Source organism: Chelonoidis abingdonii, chromosome 2 (genome assembly GCF_003597395.2).
Source record: "Chelonoidis abingdonii isolate Lonesome George chromosome 2, CheloAbing_2.0, whole genome shotgun sequence".
Classification (NCBI taxonomy): Eukaryota; Metazoa; Chordata; order Testudines; family Testudinidae; genus Chelonoidis; species Chelonoidis abingdonii.
This window is the reverse complement of record NC_133770.1, coordinates 225,751,544-225,772,437: the sequence shown is the minus strand read 5'-3', so window position 1 is coordinate 225,772,437 and position 20,894 is coordinate 225,751,544. Positions and strand designations below refer to the sequence as shown.

General features: G+C 42.9%; 1 protein-coding gene across 1 annotated transcript in view; it reads left to right on the top strand.

Moving 5' to 3' along the window:
- The window catches only part of PRKDC (protein kinase, DNA-activated, catalytic subunit), a 173,793-nt gene that overhangs the window by 149,017 nt on the left and 3,882 nt on the right, over positions 1–20,894 (top strand). The window contains exons 74-84 of the mRNA XM_075062025.1: positions 2,812–3,023; positions 4,293–4,380; positions 5,052–5,195; positions 7,468–7,669; positions 8,283–8,350; positions 8,751–8,971; positions 9,488–9,580; positions 14,045–14,134; positions 17,065–17,136; positions 17,223–17,424; positions 17,957–18,170. Of these exons, the coding sequence (XP_074918126.1) occupies positions 2,812–3,023; positions 4,293–4,380; positions 5,052–5,195; positions 7,468–7,669; positions 8,283–8,350; positions 8,751–8,971; positions 9,488–9,580; positions 14,045–14,134; positions 17,065–17,136; positions 17,223–17,424; positions 17,957–18,170 (1,606 nt within the window). The remainder of the gene's footprint in view (positions 1–2,811; positions 3,024–4,292; positions 4,381–5,051; positions 5,196–7,467; positions 7,670–8,282; positions 8,351–8,750; positions 8,972–9,487; positions 9,581–14,044; positions 14,135–17,064; positions 17,137–17,222; positions 17,425–17,956; positions 18,171–20,894) is intronic.

The following is a 20,894-nucleotide window of genomic DNA, read 5'->3' as shown; positions in this document are numbered from 1 at the left end:
ATAGCTGTGCTGCTGTAACCACTTGGCATAGACACACTCTATGGGTATGTCTACATTACGGGATTATTCTGATTTTACAGAAACCGATTTTTGGAAACAGATTGTATACACTCGAGTGCACGCGGCCACATTAATTCAGCGGTGTGCATCCATGTACCGAGGCTGCTGTCGATTTCTGAAATGTTGCACTGTGGGTAGCTATCCCATAGTTCCCGCAGTCTCCACCGCCCATTGGAATTCTGGGTTGAGATCCCAATGCATGATGGGGCAAAAACAGTGTCGCGGGTGATTCTGGGTAAATGTCGTCAGTCAGTCCTCCCTCCGTGAAAGCAATGGCAGACAATCATTTTGCGCCCTTTTTCCCTGGATTGCCTGGGCAGATGCCATAACACAGCAACCATGGAGCCCATTCTGCCTTTTTTCACTGTATGTCTACTGGATGCTGCTAACAGATGCGGTACTGCAGCGCTACACAGCAGCATCCCCTTGCCTTTTGAAACTTAGCAAAGACAGTTACCAGCTCTACTGTACTGTCTGCTGCGTTGCAAGTTGACAATGGCGGTTACCAGTCATACTGTACCGTCTGCTGCTGTCATGGGTGCTCCTGGCCGGCCTCGTGGAGGTTGGTCGGGGGCACATGGACAAAAATGGGAATGACTCCCCAGGTCATTCTCTTCTTTAAGTTAAGGGAGAGTCAGTCCTGCCTAGAATATCAGGCAAGCCTATAAAGAACCAAGAGCACACATTTTGCTAAAAAAGGGCAGAGCCCCAGACAGCCTCAGAAATGATGCGTATGCCATGCTAGGGGTGCCCCTGCAAACATCCTCACGATGCTTCCTCCTCCCACACCCCTCCTGGCTACCGGGAAGTTATCCCCCATTGTGGATGAAGTAATAAAGAATGCATCGTAAGACACTACGGACTTTATTGGCCTTCTGCAGAAGATCAAAGGAGGAAGAGGAAGCTCCAGCGTCTATGATGTCAGGCAGGAAGTGAATCTCCATTAGACAAAGCTAAGAAGAGAAGACCTGATCATTCCCATTTTGCCAGGCGCCCCACCGACCTCACGGAGGCCCAACAGGAGTACTTACAGACGACAATGATGGATACAGTCCTACGTACTGTTGCCGTCCGCAAGGGAAGAGAAGGGAAAGGGAGTTGCGTGTCAGTGCTGCAGAACACCGTTCGGCAGCAGCCATCGCAGTAACATACGGTGACATGAAAAAGGTGAGAGAGGATGTTTTTCCCTTTGCCTTGCATCGGCGCGGGGCAACGACATGGACCGACCACCCAAAACGGAAGCAAATTTGTGACCTCTTCAGGGCTTGGAAGCTAGCCAAAATCAAATGGTTTTCGGAGAGGGCGAATGATCAGCGTAGCGTTTCAGTGCCCCCTCCTTGTGAGCGTCCATCTTGATTCGTTGCTTCCTGGTAGCTTGCTCAGCTCCTTAGTTTCCACAGCACTTGTGTGATCCCGTTGTGGCTTCTGTCCGTCATGGCCTTGAGATTTTTTTCAACATGTTTGGCATTCGTTCTTTTTGAACGGAGTTATGATAGAACAAGATTCATCTTCCATAAGAGATCAGAATTCATAACTCCCGTACGGTCCATGCTGGATGCTCTCTTTGTCTGATTGCATGGTCATCTGTGGCTGATCAGCGCTCCACATTGGCAAACAGGAAGAAATTCAAAAGTGGTGGCTGTTCCTGTCACGGCAGTGCACCCGAGTCAGATGCTGCGCAGAGGACAATGTTTGCGATCTGGATATGCACTTGAAGGCAATACTGTCAAATTCGCCGTAATCGAAACCTTAACAAAAAAAGAAATGGCAATTACCTCTCGATTTTACGGGTACGACTCCGTCGGGGGAGTACAGATATATTATAAAGCCTTATATTGATATAAAGGGCTTCGTTGTGTGAACGGGTGCAGGGAATTTCGTTTAACGCTCTAAATTTAAGATAAACTCGTAGTGTAACAGCCTAAGATGTGACAGTAAAGAATTAACCAGTTAGAACATATGTAATCTGTTCCAGATAAGGAGACCACAAAAACGAATCGTCACTCATCAGAGGTCCTTTAATTGTTTTTTGCTGTCTTGATAATCATTTAGGTCGTCAAACCATTTAAATCCATGCGGCAAAGGCAGAGCTTAAGATCAGGGCATGTTGTGATGCTGGAAGTGGTAATGCCCCGTCAAACCAGACCGATGGTTAAAACGCTGTGTTAACGCTATGATTCTGGGCTAACCAGGTCCAAGAGCTCGTGTCCCCTAGGTTTCTCCTCATAGCTCATAGACGTTAAGCAGAAGGGACCTACTATTACTTCGTAGTCTACCTACACAACACACGGCCAAGAATCTACCCCATCCTGGCAAAACACCTGACTATGTCGAGCTATGAAAGTCTAAATCATGGGTTAAAGACTCAAGGGCGAGGATCCTGCAGCAAGTACCTTTCAGTGCCCCAAAGCAACAGGTTCGGTCCATGATCGCCTAGAACAGTCCTGAAAGTGATTGATCAGATGCATGACTGCAAATGTATGGGTTTCATCCCAACCTAGACACAATGACACGATGCCATCAAGGTTGATGCGCTCAGCAATAAACATAAAAGTTTGCAATTAAAACCTATCAAGACTGAAAAAAGATGCTTCAATAGGAAACTATTCCTGGCAATCTAATTGAACCTGCTCGATATTCCACCTGTTTCTGCCTGCTGACTTGGAACATAGAGTAGTTTTGTTTGCCTTTCTTTTTAGTCTGGATTTTTAAAGATATACAGAAGGTGAAAACACTGTCTGTGTTTTGCAGATTTCATCAGTTCCCTGCTGGCAGTTCATTGGTTGGATTAGCCAGTTGATGGCAGTGCTTGACAAAGAGGAAGCTGTAGCTGTGCAACATACTGTAGAAGAGATTGCAAATAGCTACCCACAGGCAATCGTCTATCCTTTCCTGATCAGCAGTGAAAACTATTCCTTCAAAGACACTGCAACTGGCCACAAGAACAAGGAGTTTGTAGCAAGGTGGTATTTGAAATGTTGCTTACAAATCTGTAAGATTTTAATAGGAAGTGATAGTCCTGGGAAAAGCATAGAAAATAGTAGATAAATTCTGGTATCTCCTGTGCTTGGTTCGAAGGCATGAAAAACAGGCACTTAAGCCAACTTTTCTAATGTGGGTGCCTAAAATTAGGCACCTACATCCATATTTAAGAACTTAAATAAGTGGCTAGATTATTTTCAGAGGTGCTCAGCATCCACAATCTTTGCTTATGCTTAGCCTCTCACAGTCCTATAAAAATGAACTACAAAACATACAAGAAAAATGTTTGTTTTTTCCTGCTCTTTTAAAGTATAAAGTTTCAAGTGAAAAATCATAGTGAGGTTCCTTCCTTGTCTGGTCTGCTAGGGTTGAGGGAAATCCACAACTCAATCTCCAGTTACATCACTATTCATATCTGCTAATGTTTGGTAAAATCTTTTAGCAAAGAGAGGAAAGTGAGTCCCTGACATTTATAATCTTTCAAATATAACAAAAAGAGCAAGGACACTTGTTATTTAAAAAGTAATTTAACGAATTTAAAAAAACTATCCTTGTACATCAAAAAGAGCAGTGAGGTGAGTGCCCAGACTTTCCTTTTTGGAACGTTGTTCCTATTGTGAAAAACACGCTGCTCCCTTATTCTAGGGCCCTGAACCATCACAGTCTCCCTGGCATTGTTTTTCACCACCATCTGTTGGTGGGGAAGAGCTGTTTTAGTTGACTACCAAGTCATTGTAATGCCTAACTTTCTCATATGGGCTATCACACAGCCCTTGTAAAATTACCATTATTGTATGTGTCCCTTTGTCTTTGTTCATGATTTTTGCATTATTTCTTAGTTTGAGACAAGAAGGCAAAGGTCCACACTTCTTGTGCTACTCAGAATAAATAACGCACACACAGCTTCAGCGGCGTGCTGGATGTATACAGTCTTGTTAATGCCGATTGCTATACCCACCAGAGAGCTGCCAGTTCAGAATGTTGCTATTTTCACAGCAGACGCTTAGCAAATACCAAAAAATAACAAGTTGCAGAGAGAGAGAGATGGACAGACTTAAGTGCATTAGAGGCGCTGCTGTTTCTCTGCAGCCTGAGAGAGAATTCCCATCCTCGAGTCCCTCTTGTCCCTGAGCCTCACAGAATTTTGTTTGTTCAAGTTTTACACATAGAAAGTATTTGTGTGAAGACTGGACAAGAATATGCTGATGGCAACTTTTGTTGCCCAATTCTGATGGTCTGTTCTTTCACAGGATAAAGAGTAAATTAGACAGAGGAGGAGTGATTCAAGATTTTGTTAATGCCCTGGCACAGCTTTCTAATCCAGTGATGCTCTTTAAGGTACAGTAGGAACCCCTCAGCCATGTGGCTTTTGAGAGAGACAATGCAGAGAGGAGCCAGCCAGACTGATGCTGGAGAACAGTGTCAGGGATTGATGGCCACAGATGTCATTAGTGTGCTTTCTGTAATTTTCACTCTGAACATTCTCTCCTTGTTCTGGTCGGCTGTTAGCCCCTTCCTCATTATCTCTAACCATTTTTGCTCCTTTCCTTTAGCTCTTCATCTAGCTAATCGCCTCCTAATATAACCTCATTGAAAGTATTTAAATAACAAAATGAAAGCGGAAGATATGGTAGAACTAACATGTTTTCCATCATTGCATTTTTTCTTCTGCTTGTTCGATATACTCTTTAACCTTACTTATGTCTGTATTGTGTATTTAGAGTTTAAACTCTTTAGGTTAGGGACTGTCTTACTCTATTTTTGTACAGAGCCCAGTACAATGGGGCCCTGTACTCACTACTGTAACAAACATTATAAAAAATAAAGTATTAGAAACAGCTTTTTACATAGCACTCCTGTAGCTTTCAGCTTGCTCTGACATGATTATAGGAGATTTTTAATTCTAATTCATATCATCAGTAGACCTAATACTAACTGACTGGGTTAAAAAAGAGAGGGCGTGTAAATCATTTTCTTCAGTCCTTGGCCCTTTCTCTCTGTATTCACAGGATTGGGTTGAGGATGTCAAAAATGAGTTGGGAAAAACTCAGAGAAATAAAAATAACCTTAAGGAAATGTATGAAGGAATGTACAGAAACTTAGGAGATTTACAAGCTCCAGGTCTTGGGTCATTCAGAAGGAGATTTATTCAGGTATGTATGAAATCCCTCTCAATGATATCGAATACTGTTGGTGTGTAATGGGGTGGGAAGGTTATACTGGAAAGTTAAGAAGGACAGTATCAATCAGATAGGACGTTCTGGCCCAATCCTGCAGCCCTCACTCATATGAATGATTGAGTTAGGACTGGGCCTTTTATACTTGTCAATTGGTATCTGTGATGTTTTAGTTTTGTTACAGTTCAGCTGACACTTCTTGACTGCTCTGCCATGTAGAATGTTCCCACCTGAGGCATTAGTTTATACTTGTTCAGCGATTCCTCTCTGCTTACATGCCAGTGCATTTGCCTCTGTCCCTACCCAAAGGCTTCTGCCTATGTACTTGTGTGGTACTCTGGCCTCTTATTCCTAACCTAATGCTTTAGGGGCACCAGATGGACAGTTTAATTGGGGTCTTGTTGATGGCTGTGGCTCTGCAGAGAATCCTGAAATATCTGAGCACTTAGTGACAAAGAAATAGAGGAGGAAGTGTTTGTGTACGCGGATGGGTGTGTGTATGTATATGTAGTGTGTGCTTTTTTTAATGTTAAACATGCTGATGGTTTCCAGCACTGCATTTTTAGAGAAGCAGATTCATTCTAATGGGGATTAGTGGATTTGAGTTTGGAATCGCTGGACATTGCAAGTAATTATTAGGTCAAGTCCTCACTAGTTTAAAAATATTCTGATATATTTCAAGAACACACACAAGAAAGGAGGCTTTTTTAATCATAAATCTCAAGTAGGAGCAGAGAGGTTATTACCTCTGTACTTGGCACTAGTGTGACAGCTGCTGGAATACTGTGTCCAGTTGTGGTGCCCACAATTCAATAAGGATGTTGTAGCTATACACTCAAGGAGCTCAATCTGTTTAGCTTAACAAAAAGAAGATTAAAGGGTGACTTGATTGCAGTGAGGAACAGTGAAGAACAAATATTTGGTAATGGGCTCTTCCATCTAGCAGAGAAAGATAGATAGATAGATATATAATACCATGTTCCAGTGGCTGGAAGTTGAAGCTAGAAGTCTAGACTGGAAAAAAGGTGTAGATTTTTAACGGTGAGAGTAATTAATCACTGGAATAATTTACCAAGGATTGTGGTGGATTCTCCATCACTGACCATTTTTAAATCAAGGTTGCACGTTTTTGTAAAAGATCTGCTTGGGGAATTCTTTTGGGGAAGTTCTATGGCCTGTGTCATACAGGAGGTCCGACTAGATGACCACAGTGGTCCCTTCTGGCCTTAGAATCTCGTAGTCTAGTAACCAAACAAGAGAGAAAACTAAACTCAAAGCCAAAAAAACTTTCAACTAAAACAGGGGTGGGCAAACTTTTTGGCCTGGCCACATCGGGGTTCCAAAACTATATGAAGGGCCGGGTAGGGAAGGCTGTGCCTTCCCAAACAGCCTGGCCCCTGCCCCCTGACTGCCCCCCTCAGAACCCGCAACCCATCCAACCCCTCCCCCACCCCCACTCCTTGTCCCCTAACCGCCCTACTCCCATCCACCACCCCGGGACCCTACTCCCATCCATCACCACCCCGCTCCCTGTCCCCTGACTGCCCCAACCCCTATCCACATCCCCGCCCCCTGACTGCCCCTCAGAATCCCCTGCCCCTTATCCAGCCTCCCTGCCCCCTAACCATGCTGCTCAGAACACTAGGACTGGTAGCCACGCCACCCAGTGGGAGCCAGCCACGCTGCCTGCCAGGAGCTTGCAGCCCCACTCCCCAGAGCATTGGTGGCATGGTGAGCTGAGGCTGTGGGGGAGGAAGGACAGCAGAGGAGGGGCCAGGGGCTCAAGGGCCGGGCAGAACTGTCCTATGGGCCGTAGTTTTTCCACCTCTGAACTAAAACATAAATGATAGAAAAAATATTCTAACGGTTGTCTGAGGCACCTTAGAATATTACTCAGATCCTCCACAGTGGATCCTCATTTCACAGTCTCCATGGGAATCAGAATGCAATGCCTTTGACAGCTCATTTTATTTCTTACTACAGGGTCATAGATCTTCATGATGCTTTATAGACAAATAAATGATAGGTCATACTTCTAAGTTGCTTATAGTTATTTGTATAAATAAGATGTTAGAGAGGACTTGTCTTAATAATTAATTACCATGCCCAGGGATTCCAAAAACAAATCCCCACTAGAATGAAACTGATTCTCTGAAAATGCAGTGCTGTGCCTCTGAGGCTCAGTGTGATCTTGCTTTGTATGAAGTGAACTTTTAATTCCTTTTCTGTAAATTAATTTCAACTTCAGACTTTTGGGAAGGATTTTAACAGTCATTTTGGGAAAGGCGGCTCAAAGCTGTTCGATATGAAGGCTGATGACTTCAACAGAATTGCATTCTCTCTCCTTTCAAAAATGAAAGACCAGAAAGAACCTGGAAATCTGAAAGAATGCTCACCTTGGATGAGTGACTTCAAAGCTGAATTCATGAGGAACGAACTGGAGATCCCTGGTATGTTACCATTTCACTATGGTTAGTGAACTCTTACAAAAACAGTAGTTACCCTTAAGTTCCAGTCTTCTTTAGCTAAGAACAAGAGTCTTCTCAGTTTGATTCCTTATGCGTCCTCTTTGTGGCCCTGTATCCTGCCATTGCAGGGGAATGCATTTGGTAATCGGAGGGATCTTTTCTGTCTGAGACTACCAGGATTCTCCTCTTCTTAAGACTAGATTTAGCTATATTTACTGCTGTGATGTTTTAAAATGTCTTTTCTTTAAAAATAAATAAATAAATAAATGAAATCATTGAACTTTTATGTTGTTGCTTTTAACCCCTTGATCCCAGCAGGTTTTAAATCTAATGGATTTGCATCCTAGTTTGAAAAAGGTCTGCCCTCTGAAAGCAGTGAGTTCCAAAATCTAATGGCATAGGTGAAAAAATAATACACATCACTGAATGACAAAATGAAATACTGTATGTTTAAATATACACTTAGTTTTCTGCTAGTTTAATAAGATGCAATATTAAGCTGAATATGCTTGCCATCGTTAACTACAGTTTAATTTTTTAAATATTTTAATATTTAAATGAAGACTGTATGCCTCTTTGTTTTATTTTTCTTCAGGTCAGTATGATGGTAAAGGTAAACCACTGCCAGAATACCATGCAAAAATCTCCGGATTTGATGAACGGGTATGCTAACAACTTTAAAGACAATATCCTTTTTGGCTTCTAATGTAAAAACAGGCTCAGTGTAGCGTTTTTGCGAGGGAGGGAAGCAGTGTGTGAGCAGATACCTAACAGTACACAAAGGATTAATCTTATTAATTAGATGGCCATTATAACATCATCATTAAATACACATTGATATTAGTTTGTGGTGTTTTCTACATGGATAATTGGGTGCTTTCTGCAGAGGCAATGGATTTATCTACACTTTTTTAATTAGTAAAAAATAAAGAAGTCTAGTGGTACAAGAACAACATGATCACAGTACAAGAGGCCCAAGAGTTTAAGGGAGAGCCCTGATGCTACAGCAATGCACGCTCTCACCTGTGCCAAAAATGTTTTGCTTTTCTTCCCTCCCTTCAAGATAAAAGTAATGGAGTCTATCAGGAAACCAAAACGTATAAACATCCGCGGCAGTGATGAGCGGGAACATCCCTTTCTTGTCAAAGGTGGTGAAGATCTCCGGCAGGACCAGCGCATTGAGCAGCTCTTTGAGGTCATGAATATTATCCTTTCCCAAGATGCTGCCTGCAGCCAAAGGAACATGCAGATAAAAACTTACAAAGTCATACCCATGACAACCAGGTAGGGACTTTGTGGTCTTGTCATTCAGGGATAAATATCCTCACATCAAAAGTCACATACCTTCTTTATGCTGGGAGGTAGGATTTCTTTGTGCCAAATGCTGGTGCAAAAATTTTTGGCACTTGACTCTGGGAGTTGTTTTATATGATATAGAAAAATTTTTAGACTATTTACATAATATTTTTAATCTTTGTCATAAGTGCCATGTCTGGCAATTATTTTCTGAATATATTTGGGTTTATAATTATAACTTGGCAGTTTATATAAACTTCCTGAGTTTAGACTTCACAGCATGTCCCAAAGTTGGGTAAATCCTATTATCCTGTTTTAAAGATAAGGAAACTAAGGCACAAAATTTGAGACTTGCTCAAGACAATGATCTTTACCAGAGTCAGGAACAAAACCTACAGTCTTGTGACCTATCAACTGGACCATGCTGCTTTCTAGTTATATTGCTCCTCCTTTTCAGTTAAACTCTGAGGGTTTTGTTCCCACAGATGATTTCTTTTGTTTCAGATTAGGGCTGATTGAGTGGTTGGAGAATACCTGTACCTTAAAGAATTTCCTTATGGAAAGCATGTCCGAAGAGGAAAAAGATGACTATCACAGGTGATGCTGGTTTTAACTGTCCATGTGAATAGAAATAACTATTACTGGACTCTTTCTGACAATCTGTTTGTCCGATGAAAAACCTAGGCTTAATGGTGTAAAATAAATAAATAAAGTATTTGTAAGACTGTACTTCCTGACCCAAATTAGTAATTGGCAGCTGTTTAATGAGTACCATTGTACCAGTCATCCATATCTCCACCCAACTTGTGTAAACAGGGAGTTTGTAATCCTCTGACGTTATCATCACTATTTCCTTATCAACAGATTATGGTTTTACAAGTGAAGGATTTTGATCTCTTACATTGAACAAGCAGGAAGTGGACTTAGGTCAGCAAGGAGAGAGGGCTACTTAGAAAACTGTATGTTCAGCAATGAGTCAGTAACTGAGGATATTGCCTATAACTACATGAAATACAAGTCTATCTGAGTTTAAAAGAAATGTCGCCTTTGCATGAAGGGTGGATTTTAGAAATTCTAGTTTTCTAACTCCTAGCTGCTGGTTTTCAAAGGATGAACGTTTGTAGAATCAGATGAATTCAAATTTTTCAATCTCTGTTATCTTTGTGAGGCTTTAGGAATAACTTTAACTAACCTGCTTTGTTCCCATTACACAGTTTTGTTTAAATTTTGTCTAAATATTGGCATGATTCATTTGCAAGCTCTCTCGTTTTTGAACCAGGGTTGTGGAATCAAGTCTCACACCAAGGCTCGCATCCAGTTTGACACATCAGTTGCATTACTGGTTGTGTCCTTCAGTTGAGACATTTAACTGTGCTCCTATCTTCTGTTTGTACAAAACCAAGTTAACAGTCCTTTAGCACTTTTCCAATAGAAATGAGAGCTGTGAAAAGAGTCTTCCTCCATTTTCCAAGTGGGTGGTGGAGTAATCACTGAGCATGTAAGAACTACTGAGTGAGAAAGGGGTCATGTAAAGCCCATTCTGGGTGGTGGGAAAGTTGCGGGGGAGGGATCACAATGCGCAACAAAGAGAGAATCCTAATATGTAGGGTAAGTACATAGAAATGTATGTTTGTGTCTTTGTGAAAACAGTTTTATAATTTAAAACATAAGCCTATTTTATAGTTGTAAATACAGTTTATTAATTATTTCCACACTTGGCTGAGGAAACAGCAGCATTCCCAAAAGAAATACTGATCAGAATTCCCACGGACTAAATTTCAGTTTAAGGGAGAAGAAAAAAACACAAAATAATGATAGGAGGATTTGGAATTTCTTTGCTCTGCTTTCTGCAAAGCAGACACACCATGCAGCCTGGATACTAATCATCATCTTCTACCCTTCGTCCCATCTAAATGTGTCAGCTCTTCGAGTCTGGCTTTTCTATTCCAATCTATCATGAAACAGTTCCCTGGAAACTCCACAGCTAATCAGTTCCTCTTGCATGACATCCATTCAACTAGTTTTGGGTCTTCCAACCCTTCTCTTAACCTCCATTTCTCATAACACCCAGTTTCTTATATATTCTTCTGCTCCTCTTTTCACACACTCAAACCATACAAGCTTGGATTTCCTCAGCTTTTCTATACTTGATGATACTTTCACACTTCCCCTACTTTGTTCATTCCAAACTTGGTTCATCCTTGCAATGTCAAGCATCCATCTTAATGGTTTCATTTCCACTATATTCCAGATCTGTTCCTGTCTCTTCCTCAGTGCCCAGTGTTTGAAGCCATATAAAAGGACATCCCTAATTACCATCTTACAGATCCTACATTATTTTTCAATTTGATACGCATTCTCCTATTACAGATCATTCTGCTCACTTCTCTCCACTTAGTCCATCCCTTTCTAGTGCTACTTGTAAGTTCATCACTGAGTTTACCTTCATCCTGTATTATTCAGGGCCTGCTCGGGCTTTTTTGCTGCCCCAAGCGGCGAAGGCAAATCAGCAGGGAATCCTTCGCTCTGAGAGGGACTGAGGGACCTGCTACCGAATTGCCACCGAAGACACGGACGTGCCGCCCCTTCCCATTGGCCACCCCAACCACCCACTTCATTTGCTGGTGCCTGGAGCCGGCCCTGGTATTATTGAATCTAAGTACTTGAGCTTCTGTACCTCTGGTAGTGGCTGGCCAGCCCCCAAGACTTAGTCTCATTGCCTTCCTGCAAATATACATCAAATGTATAGGTCATATTTCTCCTGATTTTTTTTTTCATGCCATTTCTTTTAACTACTCACCTCTCTCTCTCTCTCTCTCAATCTTTTTTGCTCTCTCCCATGAGCACTACATCATCTGCACAAAGCATGCACCAGGATGCCACTCTGAATGTTTTCTGTAAGTCCATCAAGCACCAGCGTGAACAAAAAGAGCCTTGATTTATTCCAACACTTACTAGAATCTGTTCAGTTTCTCCACAGGGCCTTCTAACAGGTAACAGCACCCTTGAACATGTCCTGGACAAGTCTGATGTAGTCTTCAGGTATCAGTTTCATTCTCATACAGATCTGAGAGCTGACTTCTCTCAGAACATGGTCTTAAGCCTTCTCAAGATCGATGAATACCATGTGCAGAGTTTTTCTCTTTTCTCTATGTTTTTCGACAGGCAGTCTTAATGCAAAGGTAGCATCCATTGCTGACTTGCCTGGCATGACTCCTCCCCGACAGTCACTGCCTTTACTACTTTTCATAGTCTCTCTTATCCTAACTTTTCCCTAGAGCTTCATTGTGTGCATCATGAGTTTAAATGTCTCTCTTTCTCTTAAATATTGGTACTAATGTGCTCTTTCTCCAGGCATCATGCAGCTTTTTAGTCTTCATGGTGAAATTAAACAGTTGTCTGCTTGCCCCAAGTGCTTCCATACTTCTGCTGGTATGCAGTTGGGGCTGAGAGGTTTCTTTTTCATGTTCCTCAATACTTCTGCAACTTCTTCTAGGACTCATGCCACCAGGCCCTGAGTTGGTTTTATATATGGCTTGGTTCCCTTGGATTCTCTTCATTCATGAGCCTTGCAAAGTAACTTCTTCACTCTTCCTTAATCTGGTTCTCATTGATTAACATATTTCCACTTCTAATGGCTTTGAAATAAAGGAGGGTGAGAGAGAAATATATAGGCTGGCAAAGACTCAAGATAAGAGAACTAAAGGCATTGTTGAGATCAGTCTGGATACTAATACTTTAGTAGAAGATTTCATCTGAGAACAACAAAGACCTCCAAACCATTAATTAACCTCAGAATATCCTCTATATGCTAAGAAAGTAAGGTGGGGGGTGGGGTGAGGAGTTATGGGTACATATCACTACCCATTTACTAAAAAGCATTCATACCTTTGGTGGAACACACAGCTGTTTAACAGCACCCAGCAATATTATACCTGACATACGGGAAGAAAAAAAAGAAACTGCAGGAGCAATTTAAGCAGGCAAAATGGAATTATGTGCATAGGCAATTGGCCAGGCCAGCTAAGGTAGCACTCTTCTCTCGTATGAAAAAATATGATGGGACCTGCATTAAGCTACAAGAGGTTGGAACCTCAGCTTTACATACACTTTTTAGAAAGACAGAACCTTCAACAGCACACAGTGCTTAGGGGCCAGTGTGGGTAATAAGTTCAGTAACAGTGATAATTGTGCCTCATAACAACTTCCATCTGAGGCTCTCCAGGCTCTTACAAACATTAAATTAGGCATCTAAACACCCTTATGATATAGGAAAGTATTAGTCTTACCCCCATTTTTTATGGATGGGGGAAACTGATGCACAGAAGTGACCTAACTTGCCCAATGTCAGACAGGAAGCCCTATGGTAGCCCTTTGACCAGAGTCTTGTCTTCCTCCCAGTACTGAGAAAGTGCCACCTACTGAACCACAGCACAATTTCCTACAGCAATTAAGCATTCATTTAAAGGTCTCTTATTCAGATATTGACTTGTCCTGACCCTCCTTATATTGTTACTAACTATGAGAAGCACAGAGCAGCACAGCTGCAGATTGTAGACACTTGTTTCAAGGATAGGAGGGTATGGAAAATTTCAATCTTTCCACTATATGTTTTCTCTTTACTGTAGTGCAGATTCAGACACTGTGTGTTCCCTGTTTAGAACAACCTGGCAAAATTCTATTTGCTGCAGGTGAATAAAATATCATTCAGGTTTTTCTCTGTCATCAATTAGCATGGTAAAAAGTAGTCAAATAGATTTTTGCACAAGTTACAAAATTTTCAAGACCCTTCTTTTCAAGGCAGCTTTCGGATCAATTCATGCTCTCTCTCACTTCCTTCTCAAGGCCCTTGCTGTTCCTATTGAAAAAAACAGTTCAACAGAATGCACTGAGTTAAAGAGCCCTGTGGCTGGTGAAGGCCTGTGTCTAATATTTGCTTTGTATGAACTTGATTGCAAAATATTTGTACTTCACTCTGGTTTACTGTATTTTGTTACTTTCTTTTGCATTTTGCGCACACAAAAATGTAGCTAAATCACCCGTCCTTTTGTTTGTCCGCAGCCGAAAAGGCCCTCGTATCATGTACAGTGACTGGCTGTCCAAGATGGCTGGGAAGGAGAATGGCATTGCGCGCTATAAGACTATGTACAGGTAGGTCTCACAGTTACGTAATTTTCAGAAAAACAGTTGGTAAGAAACATTGACAAAACATTTCTGGTGGAATTTGCTCAATCATCTCAACCAAAATGTTCCCGGGACAGTGATTTTGATGAAATTCAGTCAGAAACCAGGCAGGATTCCAACAAAATCCTGCCTTGTTTCCTGCCAGCTTTTCCATCCACCTCCTTGACAGCCCATCTAGTAGGCTGACAGGGAGCAGAGAGCCTGGAAGCCCAGGATCTCCAACGCCAGCACACCCTGCCTGGTTGTCTGCCCTGAGGGTACGTCTACACTACGGGATTATTCCGATTTTACATAAACCGGTTTTATAAAACAGATTGTGTAAAGTCAAGTGCATGCGGCCACACTAAGCACATTAATTCAGCGGTGTGCGTCCATGGTCCGAGGCTAGTGTCGATTTCCGGAGTGTTGCACTGTGGGTAGCTATTCTGTAGCTATCCCATAGTTCCCACAGTCTCCCCCACCCCTTAGAATTCTGGGTTGAGAGCCCAGTGGCTGATGGGGCAAAAATCATTGTCGCGGGTGGTTCTGGGTAAATGTCGTCATGTCGTCCTCATTCCTTCCTCCGGGGAAAGCAACAAGCAGACAATCATTTTGTGCCTTTTCCCTGGATTACGCCTGGCAGACGCCATAGCACGGCACCGCATGGGCCGTTCAGCTTTTTTTTTACGGTTAACAGTCCATATGTGTACTGGATGCCGCGGACAGAGGCCGATACTCCAGTGCTACACAGCAGCATTCATTTGCTTTTGCATGATAGCAGAACGACGGTTATCCGTTGTTCTGTACCGTCTGCTGCTGGTGTAAGTTGCAATGAGATGACAAGTTAGTCTGTCCTTCCTGTACTGTCTGCTGCTATCATGTGCCCCTGGCTGAGATCGGCCGGAGGCGCACCAAAGGCAAAACTGGAATGACTCCTCCGAGTCAATGTCCTCCTTTATGGTTTCTAAAAATAGTCAGTCCTGCCTAGAATATGGGGCAAGTGTACTAGAGAACCATGTATCAGAAGAGCACAGCTGCTCCATGTCACCATCCCGCAGAAATGATGAGCTACATGCCATTCACGGGGGGTGCCCATGCAACAACCCCACCCGTTGCTTCCTTCTCCGCCCAACCTTCCTCGGGCTATCCGTGGCAGTGCCCTCAGCCGCATGTTGTGTCATGAAGTTATAAAAGATTGCAGAATAAGAAACAGTGACTTGTTATGTGAGATAAATTGAGGGGGAGGCAGCCTCCCTATGACAGTGCTATGAGAGTCCCAGCATCCACCATGATAGTCCAGGGACAGAATCTTTTCTTACAACAGGAAAGAGACGTTGCTTGATGGAAAAGCTCAGCCTCCAGTTGCTATGATGAGGACGGTTACAGCAGCTGTTCTGTTCCCATCATACTGGGATGACCAGGGAATACATTCCTATTTCACCTACCAGGCCACCCCCGCCCCTGGCTAGCCTCCTAGAAGCCAAGCCAGGAGCACTATCAAGCATTGGAGTCACGGGCTGATAAAGGACGGTTACCAGTCCTACTGCACTGTCTGCCCACCGGCAGGGGAGAGGAGTGGATACTGCGCTTCACTGCTGCAGCATCGCGTCTACCAGCAGCATTTCAGTAGACACGCAGGGTGACATTGAAAGAAGTCAAGAAACGATTTCTTTCCCTTTTCTTTCACGTGGTGATGGGGGGAGAAGGGCAGTAAATTGACGAGCTATTCCCCTGAACCACGCCAGACAATGTGTTTTGAACCTTACAGGCACTGGGAGCTAAGCAAGAATACAAAATACTTTTCGGAAATTGCTGTGGACTGTGGGATAGCTGGAGTCCTCAGTACCCGCTCCCTCCCTCCATGAGCATCCACTTTTGAGTCTCTGGTTCCCGTTAACGCTTGTCACGCAGCACTGTGTAGCCTGGAGATTTTTTTTTCAAACGCTTTGGCATTTCGGTCTTCTGTAACGGAGCCTTGATAGAACAGATTTGTTTCCCCATACAGCGATTCAGATCCAGTATCTTCCTGTACGGTCCATGCTGGAGCTCTTTTTGGATTTGGGACTGCATTGCCACCCGTGCTGATGAGAAGCTCCATGCTGGACAAACAGGAAATGAAAATTCAAAAGTTCGCAGGGCTTTTCCTGTCTACCTGGCCACTGCATGCCAAGTTCAGATTGCTTTCCAGAGCGGTCACAGTGGTGCACTGTGGGATACCGCCTGGAGGCCAATACCGTCAATTTGCGGCCACACTAACCCTAATCCGATATGGTAATGCCAATTTTAGCACTACTCCTCTCGTTGGGGAGGAGTACAGAAACCGATTTAAAGAGCCTTTAAATCGAGTAAAGGAATAAAGAAATCGATATAAAGGGCCTCATAGTGTGGACCGGTACAGCGTTAAATTGGTTTAACACTGCTAAAATTGGTTTAAATGCGTAGTGTAGACCAGGCCTGAGCCTGGGTTTTCAGTGCAGCTGGATGGAAAATAATAACTCTGCTTCACAGAGAACTTAAAAATGTTGGACTTTTGTTCCAAACTAGAGCTAAACCAATGTTTTGGGATTGTCCAATTGGATTTTTAAGTTTGATTGTATTTCTGCATTAACACTGAAGCTTATCCCATCTATTTTCTTTTCTCCCTGATTTCCACTGTATTGAATTGATAAATTTAGTAGATTTCACTCTGGGAATGGCTGCCTGGAAAATAGGTCTTTTCTATCTTCCTAGGAACAAACAACATTTTGTCATCTTTTCTCCTCTGAATTTGAGGAAACACTCCTTGTGATTGGTACAGTTCCAGAGTTAAACAAAATATTAGTGCTTTGATGTAAGGACCCAGATTCTCTTAAAAGTGTTATATCTTCTCATTGTACAGTTTCAATAACTAGTGCATTCACTCTGTTGTTGACTTGCAGTAGAGCTAATCGTACAGAAACAGTCCTGTCTTTCAGAAACAGGGAAAACAGTATTCCAGGAGACCTTTTAAGGTGAGTACACTGACAGTTACTATGTGTTGTTTACAAAAGCTATATCAATGTTTGTTTCACAGTATCTGACTTTTGTTTTTGTTAAGGAGAGCATTTGTTAAGATGAGTACAACTCCTGAGGCCTTTCTATCTCTGCGATCCCATTTTGCCAGCTCTCATGCACTGATGTGCATCAGCCACTGGATTCTTGGTATTGGAGATAGACATCTGTCCAACTTCATGATTAATATGGAGACAGGCGGCATGGTGGGAATAGACTTTGGACACGCATTTGGTTCAGAGACGCAGGTATGTTTCCTCTGATCCTTTTCTGTTGACTACTCTGTTGGGTGTCTTGGGGGCTGACAGTAGCTGGTGGTCAGTCAATTACTTTATATTTTGTATTGAAGTTAAAGGATTTAAAAGTATTTTATTTGTGCTGAATTTGATAATTTCTCATACTTGACACCATAAGTTAAGAAAATGATTCTAGTTACCATTAGAACAGAATCTTTTTCCAGATAACTTGGTTGATGCTAACAGGCTGATAAATTCTACAGCTCTATGCAGGGAGCAAAGTATTTTTTTAATATTGGTATCAGTATTTGATGCTTTCTGAAAATCAGAAGGCCTTGCTCATCCATGCTTTCAAACAGTAGTTACTGACAAATATTCATAGCGATAACTTTAACCCAAGAGCGCTCTGGTTTCAGTGAGCTCCTCCTTATTTTCAGTTCAGTAGCCAGCAATGTTTTAAGGTTCACGCAGAAGACTTATCTTTGTATCTTAGTTTCAAGGTTTCTTAATTCATGGGTTTTGCTTTTTCCTTGTTCTTCTGTAGTTTCTTCAAGTGCCAGAGTTGATGCCTTTTCGTCTAACTCGCCAGTTCATTAATCTGATGTTGCCAATGAAAGAATCAGGTCTCATCTATAGTGTGATGGTACATTCCCTAAGAGCCTACCGCACAGAGCCAGACCTCCTGATCAGCACAATGGATGTGTTTGTAAAAGAACCTTCCTTAGACTGGCAGGTAGATTTTTTTTGTTGTTCTTTCGGTTTTGCCTTTCTATTCATGAACAAAGCCTAAAGTTGATTAGTTTTGCCTTTGTTACTTGATCATTTTTCGTGATAGAACAATGAAGTCCTTCCTGATAGTCAGCCTACGTTTCCCTTTTATCTTTATCAGCAGCTTTATTGAGCTGGGGAATAATCTTTCAGAGATACTGGCAGAAGCCAAGTTCTTGAAACATGTAAAATAAGACACTGATTTCTTATGGGGTAAAAGATGGACTGGACAGAGGGATAGCTTTTGTCTATTTCTAATTTGTGTTATTTAGTTTCATTTCTGTATTGAATGAGTGATCTTGAGGCCTGGTCTATACTACACGTTTAAACCGATTTTAGCAGCATTAAACCGATTTAATGCTGCACCCGTCCACACAACGAGGCCCTTTATATCGATATAAAGGGCTCTTTAAACCGGTTTCTGTACTCCTCCCTGACGAGAGGAGTAGCGCTGAAATCGGTATTACCATATCGGATTAGGGTTAGTGTGGCCACAAATCACAGAATAGACGGTACTTCGGCCTCCGGCGCGGTATCTCACAGTGCACCATTGGTGACCGCTTGGACGCAAGCCAAACCGATCACTGACCAGCGTAGACAGGACAGAGCCCGCGAACTTTGAATTTCATTTCCTGTTGCCAGCAATGGAGTCTCTGATCAGCATGGGTGGCGATCTCCCAAAATCCAAAAAGAGCTCCAGCAATGGACCCATTAGGGCAGATAGTCGGAATCTGTACTCGCTGTGTGGGGCAGACCAGTTGTTCTATCACAGCTCATTACAGAAGAACGAAATGAGAAAGCATTTGAAGAAAATCGTCAAGCGCATGATGACAGAGTCCACACACAGTGCCTGCGTGACACAGCGTATTGGAAAGCCAAAAATCAAATGGATGCTCTTCGGAGGGGGAGGGGGTATCTGAGGGACTCACTATCCACAGTCACGCGAAAAGCAATTTGCAATTCTTTGGCTGAGCTCCATGTCAGTAGGGTTCAAACACATTGTCCGGGGTGTTTCAGGGTATATGTCGTCAAATATTACCTCCTCTCCCCGCCAGTTCTGACTTTTTTGATATGTCACCGCTATGTGTACTGCATGCTGCTGGTAGAACGCGGTGTGTGACGAATGTAGCAGCATCTCGTCCCCTCCCAGTCCGCTGGTGCGCAGACGGTACCGATACAAAAGACTCGATGAGCTCGCTCCTCCTCATTCCTGCTGAATAGCTCCTCGGGTGGCCTCAGCGTGAGGTCGGCCGGGGGCACCCTGGGTGAAAGATAAGGAATGGACTCCACAGTCATCCTGGTAGATGGTACAGAAGGCTGTAATGTCGGCTCCTCCATCAGCACACTGGGGCTGAGTTCCATCGCTCCACTCCATGTCTAAAGAAAAATTCTTTACTCGCCCTGGACTATCTAGCAGTGGGATGTGGGCTCTCTCCACCGACCGTGTAATGTCGCCTGGACTATAAATCAGCAGCTGAGGCTGCCTCCCCGCTCAATCTTTTATCTCACTAAAAACTCGAGTGTTTTCTTATTCCTGCATTCTTATTACTTCATCACACAAAATGGGCGGGACCCTGCCACGGAGCCCACGAAGTTGGGGAGGAGGGAGCAACGGTGGGGTTGTTGCGCGGGCACCACCATAGAATGGTTAAATGCAGCTCATGCATTTCTGCGGGATTTGACACGGAGCGTCTGTGCTCTCTGGGTTCTTGATAACACTCGTTCTCTAGTACACGCCCAGTATCCTAGCAGGACCTGACCTCTATTTTATAAACCATTAAAAGGAGGTGGATTGACTTGGGGTGAGTCATTCCAATTTTTGTGTTGCGCCCCGGCCGACCTCAGCTAAGGCAGCCAGAGCACCCATGACAGCAGCAGATGGTACAGAATGACTGATAATCGTCATCTCATCACAATTTACAATGGCACGCAGACATACAGAAGCTAGTAACCATCTTGCTACCTGCAATGCAAATGAATGTGTGTAGCACTGCAGTACGCCCTCTGTCAGCAGCATCCAGTACACATACGGTAACAGTGACTAAGGCAAAACGGCCCTCCATGGTTGCTGCTATGGCGTCTGCCAGGGCAATCCAGGGAAAAAGGTGTGAAATGATTGTCTGGCGCTGCGTTTCATGGAGGAAGAATGAGTGACTACATTTACCCTGACTCACCCGCAACACTGTTTTTGCACATCATGCACTGGGCTCTAACCAGAATCCAATGGGCGGGGGACTGCAGGAACTATGGATAGCTACGGGATATACCACAGTGCAACGCTCAAAATCGACGCTAGCCTCGGTACATGGACGCACTAACTGCGAATTAATTGCTTAGTATGGCCGCGTGCACTCGATTTTAATACAATCTGTTTTACAAAACCGGTTTTTTAAAAATCGGAATAATCCCGTAGTGTGACGTACCCTGAGATGTCAAATCTTAGGTGGATAGCATGAATCACCATAATGTAGTGTAAATAGAGTATTTCAGTTTGTCACATGATAAGCAGCACAACTTACTTTCATGTAAACATGACACCCATGCATTCATACAATGTGCTGTTTATGAAAATACCCTTAAACCAGTTACTGAATTAAAAGTTTGAGTATAAATATTTTCAGACTACCTTACCTGTAAAATTTGCTAACTGATATAATTATGTGCAATAATTATTCCTTAGTTTTAAGGCAGCAAACTTTGAGATTTCACTCAAG